Raw genomic sequence first — 14,439 nt, 5'->3', positions numbered from 1 at the left:
GAGCCCTTGCCCACCCCTTGCTGGATAAAATCATGCCTGTTCACATCTTCATGTGTCTATCCAGTATTAAATAACAGAACAGCAGTATAATTGCAGCTAACGCTGGTTTATGTTTGCTATGCAGATCCAGCTTAGCAAATACACAAATAAGTACTGTCTACTTAGCAGAGGCTGGGGTGGAGGGAGGTGGTATGTGCTCTCTATGTATTACGTGCTAAAGACATTAGGTGACAAAGCAGAAAATGGGTTTTCCTTAAAAAAATAAGCATGAGTTTAGATTGTGTACATTGGGGAGTCCTACTTATTTCAATACATCCTTTTACCAGAAGTACTACAAGCTCTTGAATTTTAGAATTCAAGTAGGGAAGTTACTTTTCCCTGATGTATTTTTCTCATGTCTTTACCTTTCTACCGAAACCTCCAGCTTTGGTTTGCAGACATTATCATCACCACAATCCAGCAGAATATGTGCCTATGCAAAAATCAAATGCATATTGTTTTAGTAATTCCTGCATCTGCTCTAACATACATTTCCAATAACACTGTTTCACCACAAAATAAAGAATTTCCTAAAGCGCTGGCTATGAGATATCTTCATCTCATCAGTCTCAGAACAGAACAAATGAGCTTTTATATATGGGGCCACCGTGCCTAATCCTGCCACACTGCAATTCTAGGACTGATGTCCAAAGATCTTAATCCTCTTTCCACACTTTGAATAATCTGCTCATCTTTAGTTGCATCTCCAACATCCTCTTTACAAACAAGTGTAAAAATTTGTATTAAGGGCAGAAATAGAAAAATTATGTTTATTACCTTAAGAGAACAGGATAAACATAAAATACAGATATGCTCATAGGAGCAATGGGTGAAACACTCCAGTCCTTCAAGATTAACACCTTCAATACTATTCTAACTGCTTTTCTCCAGAAAACTCTTAATTAGTATGTGTGAAAAGGAAGCCCAGCACTAAGGAATAATGGGTCAAAAAAGAAATTTGACACAGAGAGAAGGTAAAAAAGAGAAGACAAGCATAGAATAACCATCATTATTTCCATAACTCAAAGACTAAAGCCTAGATGTATATTTGGGTATCTTAATTTTTCAGAAGTGCTAAGATGAAATAGAAAGCTGAAAATAGGTTCTGGGTTCCCTCATCACAGATTGTGTAAGAAGTATACCTGTCTGCTCATATTAGCAGGAGTGAACTGGTTGAGGATAGGGTGCAATCCTGTTGCATCTGCAGCTGTTCTGTAATCCAGACGATATTCCATAAAAATAGTAATGGGAGTTAGTTTGTCTCTAAATTCAGATTCATCCTGAGGAAACCAAAGATTTGAATTACAATTAAAATGTGAAGAAAACAACAACAAAAGAAAATATTCTTCAGAAGTCTCTATAGGCAACAAACAGTCATCCCAAGACCAATACTGAGCAGTATTTTCATTTATTGTTCATGTTGTAGTAGGAATGAGGAAGCCAAAACAACATTAAAACTTCAGAGCTCTTTTCAATCTAGGAAATGTCTTGTCAGAAAACCTGCAGTGTAAACTTTGAAGATGGACAATTTTAGCAGTAACATGCCTGTTTTACAAATGGAAAACTGGAGCATACACAAGTATCAAGTCACAGAACTACAAGAGTAAGGAGCCTAAAGGGCTACACAATTCCATTCTTTCCCGTGAGACAAAATTCAGTACGCTTCTAAGACTCCTCACAGATACTCACCTTTGGACTTGTAATTTTTCCTTCCTAAAATTATTACTTTGCACTTGGATTAGCTGACTTTCATATTGTTCATTTCAAATCACTCTGATCATCAAATGTTGATCCTGCCTTTCCGAGTACTTACAAACCATCTCTTAGCTTTATGTTAACCACAGATTTTATTAGTGTAAACTCTGCTTCATTATTCTACTTCTGAGAATAATAAGAATTACTGAACCTGGAACAGCTCATTGCAGCACCTTACTTCAGAAGCTGTCTTCTATGGGCAGAAACCTACTGACAACTCTTTTCCTTAGAGTTTTCAACTCTGTTTGCATCCAATTTAACATAATTCCATTTGTCATTACTCTATGAGAACGTCAGGTGGAAAAGTGTTAAAGCTTTGCTAACACTGAAATCTGGTATGTCTATTTCCACATATATCCCGCTTACGAGGCAGTCAGAGAAAGGTCTTACCTACCCTCCATAAGTCCTTAATGATTACTAGTATTTTTATTGGGGTTTTTTGGAGAGGGAAGTAAGTATTGTTTACATTTGATTTATACGTACTCAGATAAATCCGAGCTACATCTACCTTACATAGCTACACTTTCACACGTCTTTCCTTATTTCAGGCAGCGTTTCTTATACTGGGTTACACTTTTTAATTACGTTAGCACCTGTCCACATTTGTGAGGACTAGAAAAAAAAAAAGCAGAAAAAGCAAACAATATTTCAGCCTTCTCTGCCTCCTCTGTTATTTGCTGATCTTTTCTTTTTAGTTGCATATCCCTATTTTTCTTTGTTCTTTTACCTCCAAAGTAGGAGCACAACCTCTGCTTAGTGTCTTTCATGCTCCTTGGAAATTATAACTAAGTTCGTGCCTAGACGACTTGTCCAAGAAGTTACTAACAAAGTTCAGAACTGAATTTCCAATCCAGTTAGTGGTCCAATCCAGGACCTTAGTCACAATAATATCCATCGTTCCTCCTCTGACAGAAATGATAACCCAGGATAGACATATGGGTTTTAGTAATTTTAGGTCTATCTATTGAGCATGACGTTTCTATAGCGTTTCTTTTTTATATTTTTTTTTAAACACTTAACACAAGAAACTAATAACAGACAACGCAGCAAAAATTATTTGCCTAAACCACAAATGGCTACTTACCCTCAAAAATGCATCAAGTTCTTCACAATTCATTTTGCCCCCCTTTGTAATAGTCATGTTCTTCGAGTGGCTAGGCTGCTTGCTGTGGAGAAAGAGAGCTCTCCTTATAGCTCCTTTCTGCTTAAGTTTATCCAACAGCAGCTCCACTTGGAAATCTGTCCAAGCCAAAGCATTTAGGTTAGGGATATTACATTCAAATAAACGCAGTGCAGATTCCCATCAGAAACAGAGCTAAAAGCTGATTTCAGCTACAATGAAAAGCTAGTACTTAAAACTTTTAAAACTTCAGTTCTTTCAATATAAAATCTGTTACTAGTTCTCAATACAGTAACTAATAAGCGCTGCTGTTGTCCTAAACTAAACTCTGCTTTTTCCTTAAAAACTGGAAACGTACAAGAGCACTGATAAATTTATAATTGATATAGAACTTCAACAACAAAAGTTAATTTCCCCTCCCAAAAATGTTGAATCAATCTTGCACATAATTATTTAACTGTATTGCTAATCTAATTACTTCACATATTTGATATAAATAATGAAATTTACCATATGTAACAGCTATTCATATGAATCTTCCCAGATCATGCCACTTCTGTACGTGCCATACAGAAAATAAGGAAAATCTTTTATAATCAGTAGACAAAATCTGATTGTAGCAGGCTGTCTGCCACACTACAAAATCTTAAAGACAACTTAAAAACCTGTTTGAAACAATCTTTTCTTGATTCCGATCCAGAGAATCTGATGCAAAAATCAGTGATATCCATCAGAAGGTCACGATCTCAAGAGAAATCTGAGAGGTCCCCTGTAGCTTGCCTATATTTTTCAGGCCTAAAAATGCACATAGTTGAATATTCTTGTCTAAAACTCCCCTCAATGAGAGTTGATCTCAATTCTATAAAATACAAAGGACTTTCCAAGACTATTTCCACCAAGAGGTTAAATGTAAGCCTGAAGCATGCTCAAATCCCACTGACTTCAACACCATTTCAGCAAAAGAACTGCTTAAGACAGTCATATAGATATATATGGTTACTGAACTGGTAGGATTGTGCTGTAAAGGGTAGACAACTGTTTCAATAACAAAAAAGAACGATGACCAGTGCTCGTGTCTGCAAACAATATGAAAAAGGCTTCAAAGTTTTTAAACTAGCAGAACTTACTGAGGGAATTCGGGAGCTTTCCTTTGCCATCCGCTTTTAAGCAGAACTTTACTTTGAAGCTGTTTTGGAGGAAAAGGAAAGATTAATTTCACACACTTTTTCTCTCATTTTCTTCTAAAATTCTTTATTTTTTTTCTCAGTTTAAAGGCATTATCTTTTGAGACTCTAGCGCACTCCCAAAAGCTATCTTCTACTGGAGGGAGAGAAACTATAACCTATAGAGAGCAGTGCAAAGCTTTGGAGTCTTGACTCACGCAGGAATTCATACACACCCGTGAAGCAGTGTGTGCATTCCTGAAATCAAATGTGGCTCATTTATTTTTAAAGCTAGAAGGAACTGGCATACCGAGTTGAAAAGGAAGTTAGCACTAGAAAGGAAAAGTGGGTTTGGATAATAGCTCAGAACAAGAACCAAAAGCAGTTTGCAGAGCAGATCGTTTCCCAAGCGTTGTCCATAAGCCCGTTCTATTTTTTACCTAAGTTAGTTAGTTAATGGGTAAAACTGTTGCAAAAGTGGTGTGATCTGTCACCATCTTTGGAAGATCTTACTCTACTCAACACAGACAACTGGCAATCTCTGCAGATAGGATGTAATTTAGGAGTCAGTCTAGCATCTGTTGAAGTCAATGTTGGTCCTCCCACTGCTGTCAAAGAGTTCTTATTTTGTACTGTCTGTTCTTTCAGAAAAAAATAATCTGATTGCCTTTTTTTAATTAGCTGACTAGCTCAATCCTTTCAAAAACAAAAGTGTATGAAAATAAAAATCAGAAAGTTTCCCCCCCCTCAAAGGAAAACAGAAATACCCATCTTACCAAGAAACTTTCACATCTGACAGCGAACAGGCTTTGTTTTCTGGATTTAGGATGGTTGGATTAACTTCTAGGGCAGCATTTACTCTAATAACTGGTCTAGCCCTGCAAAGAAAACATCCTCTTGAACAGCATTCAACACCATGTCAGACAATACCCTCTCCATCAAACTGTGACATATACACTTACACGCTTAGACAATGTTTAGTGAAACTGCAAGAACAACAAATAATCATTTAGTGGGTTAGGGAAAAGCAAGAAGCTTTTCTGTGCCTTTTCATTACCATCAGAGTCAGAACACAGACAACTGTGTTAAGATGACATTCCATCTATTTCCAGCACAGACAAATATGGTATTTTCCCAAAATGAGCAAGTTTGGATGAGAATGTCAGGATTGCAGTGCAATAGCTAGCAGCACCCTGTATGTGTCAGAATCTAGAAAACTGTCACTCAGAAAGCCTTGAAGACAGCTTATTTACATTTTAACTACAGATTATTGGGAAAGATTAATAATAGATAGCAGACTGTAGATTTACTCAGGGAAAACAGCAGTATAACGTTTTTTTACCTCCAAGAGTTTGGAAGGTGGAGTGGCAGAATTTCAGACTTCCCTGATCCTGCTTTCTTTTGTAACTCAAGAATGCCACCGAGCTTTCATTCTGCTCGCGCTTATGTAAAAGCATAGAGGGACCCTTACCTATACAAAACAGCTGTATCGACACCAAAGGCTCCAACAATCAAGTCTAGGAAGAAACGAGAAGTATTACACATTATAACTTATTTTTTAAAATATGCTGTTAGTCACAGGTGGGGCTACCATTAAGTTATTCTAAAGTGACACTTAGAGCAAAGGACCTGGATATCCATTTTTGTCCACATCTGTGGCTCCCTTCAGCGAGTACCCAAAGCTGGGTGGCATAGTGCGAGCGGCCCACTGGCCTTCAAGAATTTGAGATGGGACTGCATTCAAACCATTTGCTCTTCCATTGTAGATATAGACAAGTCCTCTCTTGTCCTCTCCACCATATGGTGCAGCAACTGCAATATCTGTAAACCAAAAGAACAATCGTCAGCATCTCCCGACACAGACTAGGAGAACATAACTGTGCTTACGCTGATCAATAATTTCTGATGTTACAGTTTCAATGTGTGTCAGCAGGGAGCAAAAGCAACTGGCCTTTAAATTGATGACCAACAACTTTTTTTTTTAAAAAAAATGCTGGATTTTCTCGAAAGCATAAATGTTTAACAAGAACATACGTCATAGACTTGCATGGGGTGGGGGAGGAGGGAAAGGAATTGTTCTGCAAACACTTCTGCACTTCAGTAACCGACTTACAGCCAAATTATATGGATTTGAGATGCTTTTGAGACTACTAAACACCCAGAATTAGTCACTGCTGGCACTAAATCAGAAAAGCAAGCGGGACTATCTGCCCATTTCATTAACACACTCACGTTCCTCCAAAGGGTGTAACATTTTAATAATTCTGGAAAATTTAAATCAGCCTAAAACAATGGTAAATATCAAATTCCAGCCTATCCTGATCGTGGCTTGGCAATACATTTTATGGAGAACTTTCAGTTAGTGCAATTACACTATCTCTTAAAGCTTAATAAATGAGGGTACTCATTATCAAGGACTAATAAACAGTAATAAACAAAGTGCTAATTGGACTATCTGCAAGGACAGCTTTAGAAGTGTACATGTGCTCCAAATTCAACATTGCTGCAGTTGGTTCAAAGACCAAACATGAAAATGTTTAAATATTAAGCACCATACAGAGTAATTACATTATTCCCTCCTCTTTCCTTAAATTTGAGAGAGTTTCATGAAAAGAACAAGGACTCAAAAGTTTACCATTTTGTATTTTTGACTCATCCTTACAAACTTTATGAAAAAAGTAGAAATTCCAATCTTGCACCATACTGTGATGGAAAGCATTTTAATTAACACTCCCAAAATGAAACAGAGCAGGGGAAAAAAAAGACTAAAAAACCAGACTAAATAATGGCAAAGTAATCACAAAGAGGCAGCTTTTAGCTGTGATTTTCTCACCTACAGTGTATTTCAGATTGAAATACGATGGAAGCAAAACATTGTTTGGATAATCTTATCAAGTGGCCAGATTTTTGGCTATCAGCTGTAACCTTTACAAAGTCTTCTGTAAATAGTTGTATTGGTATTGCATCTTCATGCTCATTCTGTATACTATTAGCAATTAAAATCTAAACATTAACCTCATCAAAACCAATGGCATAAAATATTTTGAGGTCCAAAATATACATCATGTTCAAACTGGCACATTACAAAAAGAGACTCTGAAGTTAACATACTTATAGTTGGCCTAAAAAATCAAGTTTTATCCATTAATGGATAAATCGCTTATCCACTTAATATCACTTAATGGATGAGTTGCTGGAACAAATTATACTGCTTGCCACATCTCTTCTGCATTTCTTACAGGGTTTTAAAATTCAACTGGTTTAGATATAGAATGAGACGTTTCCAAGATAATTAAAGAAAGCTGAAGATTAGAAAAAATGCCAATTTTTTCATTAAAAAAATAAATTAGAGCTACTTGGGAATTTGAAACATTAGCCTATTATCATTTCTGATCTTGCAGAAAATACTTCGCTTGCAAGCAGAATGGAAAAAACAAAAATGAGCATTTTTCTTGGACCTCAAATTTCTACCACTCTTTAGGAAACACTGGAGCATTAACGTGCAAAACAAAGCATTCTCCCTAGGACTGCTGGAAGTCTTGGTCCCAAAACTATATGATTCTTGTCTGTTTCGTTGCTCTCCATTCCTAAGGGAACATAACAAGAAGCACTGGCAGCGGCTTTGAGAGTCCACAGCTTCAGTTGTATCAGACGCAGACTTCTCATCCAAATACTCGCTCAAGACACTCAGCTCTTGGCACAGCTGGCTGTAGTTGTTATGGGATATTTTCACCATTTCTTCCATTTTGAAATAATAATAATAAAATCTAGAGTTTACTCAGGAAAATCTCTTCTATCAGAACATTTTTAACCAGCTCTGTGAAATAAATCCTTCTTTTCAGTCATCATTGTGTTTCTGGAGAGGAAAACTGACTTTAAGCAATGGAAACAGGAAAATTATATTGAAGATGTCCTAACAAGTCACAGTGGAGTCAGATAACTTCATTGACGTTTCTACTGTACTTATCACTTAGAAAGTAATAAACTGATCAGTGTAACAGCTAAAATAATCCATGCTGTAGTTTAAATGGTATAGTCTCTGCTCGATGCATACATGTAACTCCTGTTAGCATTCTTGGGAGTAGCATACAAGCATCGAAAGGAGTCTAGACCTTAGTGTCCAACATTCAGTCATGGTTAGAATGCCTAATGTTTGTGTGCGGAACCCACCTTCGGTGTGCTCCCTAGAATTCATCTATGAGCTGAAAATACCCATCGATAAATAATGTCCTACCATTGAAGCCATCCTGATCTAGATCCCCCAGCGGTGCAATAGAACTGCTGAATCTCGCAAATATCTCAAACCCGTTCAGCTTTGTGATCTGAAACCCTCCAGAGGCTCGCTGAAGGCAAATGGAAACTTGGCCAACCTCTTGAAGTTTCCCATCAGAACCTCGATCCATAAAAAGAGGGGCTCCAATAAACAGATCTGTATAACTGGACCAAAGAAGGATAAGGTTCTTCAGTAAGAGCATGAAAATTCAGTCGCGTTCTCTTAAGCATTCATTAATAGAACTAACTCAGCACCAAAGTCAATATTAAGATGAAAGTTACTTATCTTTAAATTGCAACTGAAGGCAAATATTTATTGATGAAGTAAGCACAAATCTACCAGAATTAAATGCATTTAAAGCACGTGAATACATACACAAATAAAGAAAAAAAAAAAAGTCTGCAGTTGTTAAAAACAAATGTTCAGTGCTAGTGAGAAAGTATGTTGCACAGATACATGTTAAACCAGTAACAAAGACAGAAATCTATATTGTAGGAAAGACTTATTAAAAGCTTCTTTTTTTCTTTCCAGAAACAAGTTGGGTGGCAGTACGGAGAAAGTGGCACTTACTTGTCTCCATTGATATCTGTGGCAGCCACCGAATACCCAAAATAGGCAGCCATCTGGAAAACAAAATTCAAAGCAAACTTGTGAGTTGTAGTGATATAAACACACAAACAAGTTTATATAAAAGCTGCATAAAGAAGATGTTAGGGAGATGGTAATATATACCACAAAGTTTTTTGTCTCCTTTATCCTTTTATTTTCCTTTCTCTTCCTGACTCTGCTAGACAGTAAACTGATCAATTACCTTCCCCATTCCCCCTTTCATGGTCCAGTCCTCTTTCCCACTCCTCAAAATAGGCAGCATTTCCTTTATTTAAATAGGACTGTTTTTCTAAGTAGTACTACAAAACAGGAACTCATAAGACATATATTTTTAGGATTCCTACAGGCTTTATAAATATTTTTTTTGGCACATAAGCTGATAACATAAAGAATTTATACGTTCTAATACCCTAAATAGTGCCTCAACATGTCACCTTTCTATAGGAATAGCCTCCCGGTCACCCACCACACCGAATAAAGCTACGCACCTGCTCTCCAGTGAAGTTGTACATGGAAGACATGTTTTTCCCATTGTAAATAGACACCTGCACGTGAAGAAATACACATTACAGCAAACCAACAATATTCATCTTTTTTTATTTATTGTAAAGTTTAATGTTTCAAATGCCCTACCATGCCCAGAGTTCTTGCTGCTCTTGGGACTCCAGATACAAAATCTGAAATATAAAGCAAGACACTCAGGTCACATTCAGGTCCCAAAGCACAATGACTTTGCTTGAACAGAGCAGCTCATTTCTAGTCCTTTATACATTTTCCTGTGCACTGTATCGTTTGTTCTATACCATTAATTCAAAAGACCTGCCCAGCATATTAACAGGATTTTTTTGCTGAAGCAAGGTTCTTACCTTCTATGCCATCACCATTGAAGTCTCCAACAGCCACCGAATAACCTGATCAACGGACAAAATTAGTAAATCACTTTAAAAGCCTTATTAAACCTTTACACTTTCCTTTCTTTACACTCTTTGTAGGTGTCTATGCACAGTCCTCTTCCTTCATCTTAGAAAGCAAAGGAATAGCTTAGACTATGAACAGTAGACTGTAATTCATCGGCATCCATGACTTTGGGATCAGAAGATGAAAATTAAAAATTAAAAATTTTGAAGTTATCCTGGGAACTGTCCTGATCTATCCCTGCTTTTTTCTGCACCCAGTTAGACATATATGAAGCTAAATGATGACTTTCCACTCCTCTAAGGGACTCTCTTCATTATTTTTCTTCCCAAACATGACTCTTTCACATTTTTATTTTGTTTTGGTAGATTATTTACAAATAGCTGCTTTTCTTGAAAAAAAAAGAAAAAAAGAGAAGTATGTGACTAACTTCTCACATAAGAATCATACCTCGGCCATTCCCATATTCAGCTTCAATCAAACCGCACAAAACGTTAACGGAAATATTTCCATTTATTTTGTCATCAAGCGCTTTTTGAATCAAGCCTATGGCAAGATAACTAAGCTTCAGTCATACATAAATTACTGCATTTTCAGGTATGTAGCTCGTTAGTTATCTGTCAAGTATTGAATTAATAGTACTGTGATTTAGACTTAAGTATGAATAGCACAAGGGAGTTTTTCAGGTACAGCTAGGTTTTCTTTTCAAACTACGCACCCAAGTAGCTGTCATCAAAAGCAGCACTGGCAGGTCTGGTTGCTAACTGGTCGTCATACTTTGTACTGTAGACTTTGGAGTCATATTTAGCCACAATCTCTGTCACTCGATCAGAAATAAGTTGGCCTAAAGAGAAACAAAACAGCTTAAAACCACAAATAAAATACGCGTGCACTCATTCAACGAGCAACAGGCCTCATTTACAGAATGTTTGCTTCTAAAGCAAGAACTCTTCCACAATACCGACCAGAAAATAGCCAACAGCAGCAGCGTTAGAAAGGATATCAGTGAAAATTTGGATCCCACTTCAGCAAATATTTATGCACATATTAAATCAAAAGCACACAAAAGAGATCTCGCTGAAAATAGAAGCCGCTCCTACATATAGGCCAGGACTTAAATGGGACTGCTCAGTAACAGTAAGCATATGCTTATGGTATTGCAGAACTCGGTCATCACTCCTTCTCTAAATACCATAACACGAGAGCTTAATATGGCAGACAAGAAGCTCATAAGATGCGCATAGTGTATTACCGCGTTCTCCGTTTTCACTTCACTAGCCACTAGGTGGTGACTTCATCACATTCTTTTCTTTAAGTTTAAATTTAATCTTGAATCACAAGACTTTTTTTCAGAAGAGCACTTACTTCACATACTTATTCATACATTTACGAAGTATAGGGAAAACTACTCCTCCAGCATCTCAGAATGTGGAATAAAAATTTGGGGTGAAAAACCTAGTTTTTATAAGTATACTATAGTGTTCTATTCATAGCTGAGATTTTTTTTTTTTGGGGGGGTAGCAGTAGAAGAGAATAAGGTTGCTTCGGCAGAAGAGATGTCAATTTTTGCCAAAAAACAGTAAAATGAGCATACAAACATAATCTATATTATACTGATTATACTGTATCTGCAGTTTAGTTTCAATCATTCCATTTTGTTCAGAATTTAAAACATAGGGCTGGAAACAAGCCTCCTGTGCTGCTGCACCTACACGTAAGGTGGTGTGACACAGAAAATCTTTCATAAACATTAGTATTTACATTAAAAAAGAGGCAGCAGAGTTTGGCAGCTATGTCCTGATGGTCGCAGCACCATCTTTCGAACAGAGAGCCATAGCTAAACGCTGAATGATCCTGCAAACAAATACTGACTGAAGCCCACATTAGCAAAATACGTAGGTAATGTTCTGTGTAAACAGTGCAGTTAGAGGTAAAACCTGCACCAAGGCACAAACAGAGCATTATAAGCAAGCGCAATACATCTTTGCTGTCAAAGGAAAATGAAGATAGTTCTCTTTGCAGGGTACATTTCTCATTGAAGATACGTTTCACATGTGTGTCAGAAACTACAAAGCATGTAGATTTTGAAACAACATGCAAAATATCCTAAAGGAAACTTATTCTGCTGGTGGAAACAAATATCACATTCCTGTGAAAATACCTTTAAAACAACCATAGAGTTATTTCAAAGACAAAAGACCCATCTATACAATTACTACTTTAGCTTTAATCTGTGGTTGCCTTGATTATTCAGGAAATATTTTGAAGGATGAAGAAAAATTATTTCTGTTAGTTTTCTTACTGACAAAGACTTTGACAGCGATTGGAGGAGTGTGGATACAAATGACGAAGAGGATAAAGAGTAAAATCAAAGAGGTCAACCTCTCTGTGACTTATATGATATATCTCACCTTGCCAGTAAAAACTTCCAGGTCCTCCAAGTAGTACTCTGTCTCCCTTGGAGGGGGGAAAAAAAAAGAAAGAAAAAAGAAAGAAAAAACACATTAAGCATATCTAACAACAAGAGAACATGTCCTATGTTTATGGGAAGTAATCCCATGTAGATATATCAGTGTAGCTTCACTGACCCAAATACATTTCATTTTTTGAAGGCATGATTAATTAAAAATGCACCTCATAAAATGCTAAGATAACAAACAATATGCCTTCAGCGACTTGCTACTCTGTTTCATCCATTTAAAATTCTAGCTAGAGTTCTGCTTTTATTGTAACAGAGCCTTCTACCCACATAAATCTGAGGCAACAGAAATACAATTATGAGGAAACTTGCAACCATAACATGGTTTTGGGTCAGTACATGAAACTAGTTTCATCTTCTGGCCCTGCTGCTTTCTGTAGCTTGTCTTTAGAAAAGTCTAGTTCAGAAGAGCTGTGATGTAATTCCCCCACTCCTTATTCCTTGGTACAACTGCAATCCACAAACCATTTTATGCAACTTTAACCACATTAGTTAACCTAGTGCTGGGAATTTGCTCCCTAAGTACTGGATTGGGCCATAGGCTTCGCTGCATAATTAAGCCACTTATTCAGGTTTTAATCTTAAAAACTACCATATTCACCACTCAGAAAAAATCTAGGTCAGAGATTTGGAGATACCTTATACCCAGGCTTGCCCACTCAGCTAGGGTTTTGGATTAGAGCCCAAGGTTGGTTTTAACTGGGGCTAGAGCCTGCACAGTTAGCCCGAGGGGTGGATGCAAAATACCTCAAACACTTACAGTCCTATACTGCACTTTGCAGTTTCCTCTGGAAGAAAACCAAGCGTCCTTGGGCAAAGAGAGAAGGGATATGACCCAATCATAAGATGTGAAGAACCCAAAAAATTGCCACATCACAAATAGGACTTGCATGGTCTTAACATGTCCAGACTATGCTTAAACAATTTAGCAGTACAATATATAAAAAGCCCTATAGTTAGTTCTCAGATTTGTGCAGAGTTTTATTGTACTTAGATTTAAAAAGTAATTGTTAATTTTTAAAAAAGAAAAAAGGAAGTATAAAAGGCAGGGGGAACATAAATGTAGAAGAAACATGGCAAAAAAAGAAGTCGTCTACTTCTGCAAGGTGACGAGAAAAACAAAACATAATTCGCAAGAACATTGTTTACCAGTTCCCTTCAGCAGTAAGTTATTCTTCCTCAAGAAGTAACACTAGCTATGCACTGATCCCTTCAAAATAAGTGTCTCAAGAAACGTGACTGCTACACAGTTAGTTCACTTCAGGACTAACTGCAGCAGAGGTTTATGGCATGAGGCTAGAAAAGCAGATTATTTGTTCTGGACATGATTCCTACAAGAGATGAAAGCATGCTGCTGTGAAGATGTAGGGAGAAACAGGTTTACAATACTGCAGTGGTTTGAAATTATTTTTGTTTATTTACAAGGATGTGTTTTCTTGTGGTATTTTCCCCTCAGGAATGGTACTTTACATTTAGTTTCATAATAGCTGTGCTTGTATGTGGTCTGTATCAGGGTTGTTATTAACTTGCAACTGTGTGCTGACTCATAGGAATTGAGAAATAATCCCATACCTTTGTAAAGTCAATACTAAATCCACCTTGACAAAATCCCTGTCCATCAGCATCGATAGTGGCTACAAAAAAGAACGGATAGAAAAGAGAGAGAAAAATAAATATTACCAGTACTAGATAAGATGATTATGCGGATACTTTCCAATGCATCTTCCTAATAACTTCACGCTCCTGAACCTTGGAATCTTTTTTTCTCCTAAATCAGTAGTTTATCAACAACTCACAACCAATGCTGTAACAACTTCAGGCCTGGCCTAACATACACGTAACATTAACACATGTTCTAGCCTAACAAAGTCAAAGTAAAAAGTAACTTCATATTTCTTTGTATTTAATCTGAGACTCATCCCAGCAAGATTGTTATGGCTGAGTTGATGTTACGATTTCACACCTCCAGAGTAGAAATGTTGAGACCCCCTTATCTGGAAGTGTGACTACTTAATTAGCATGATTTAGTCTAATATATGCTTATTTAACTTCTTTTTATGTTGGACCATGCTGGGTTTCATTCCTG

The 14,439-nt window shown here is 36.9% G+C and overlaps 1 protein-coding gene across 1 annotated transcript in view; it reads right to left on the bottom strand.

Moving 5' to 3' along the window:
• Positions 1–14,439, bottom strand: part of ITGAV (integrin, alpha V) — a 43,835-nt gene that overhangs the window by 13,207 nt on the left and 16,189 nt on the right. The window contains exons 5-19 of the mRNA XM_009890216.1: positions 13,926–13,987; positions 12,286–12,331; positions 10,593–10,718; positions 9,826–9,870; positions 9,593–9,636; positions 9,448–9,504; positions 8,921–8,973; positions 8,312–8,514; positions 5,707–5,898; positions 5,549–5,594; positions 4,854–4,955; positions 4,042–4,100; positions 2,879–3,033; positions 1,182–1,319; positions 405–472 (exon numbers count right to left, since the gene is read on the bottom strand). Of these exons, the coding sequence (XP_009888518.1) occupies positions 405–472; positions 1,182–1,319; positions 2,879–3,033; positions 4,042–4,100; positions 4,854–4,955; positions 5,549–5,594; positions 5,707–5,898; positions 8,312–8,514; positions 8,921–8,973; positions 9,448–9,504; positions 9,593–9,636; positions 9,826–9,870; positions 10,593–10,718; positions 12,286–12,331; positions 13,926–13,987 (1,396 nt within the window). The remainder of the gene's footprint in view (positions 1–404; positions 473–1,181; positions 1,320–2,878; positions 3,034–4,041; positions 4,101–4,853; positions 4,956–5,548; positions 5,595–5,706; positions 5,899–8,311; positions 8,515–8,920; positions 8,974–9,447; positions 9,505–9,592; positions 9,637–9,825; positions 9,871–10,592; positions 10,719–12,285; positions 12,332–13,925; positions 13,988–14,439) is intronic.

This window comes from Charadrius vociferus, unplaced genomic scaffold, assembly GCF_000708025.1.
Source record: "Charadrius vociferus isolate BGI_N301 unplaced genomic scaffold, ASM70802v2 scaffold147, whole genome shotgun sequence".
Classification (NCBI taxonomy): domain Eukaryota; kingdom Metazoa; phylum Chordata; class Aves; order Charadriiformes; family Charadriidae; genus Charadrius; species Charadrius vociferus.
Note: the sequence above shows the minus strand (reverse complement) of the source record. Positions and strands in the feature narration are given on the sequence as shown.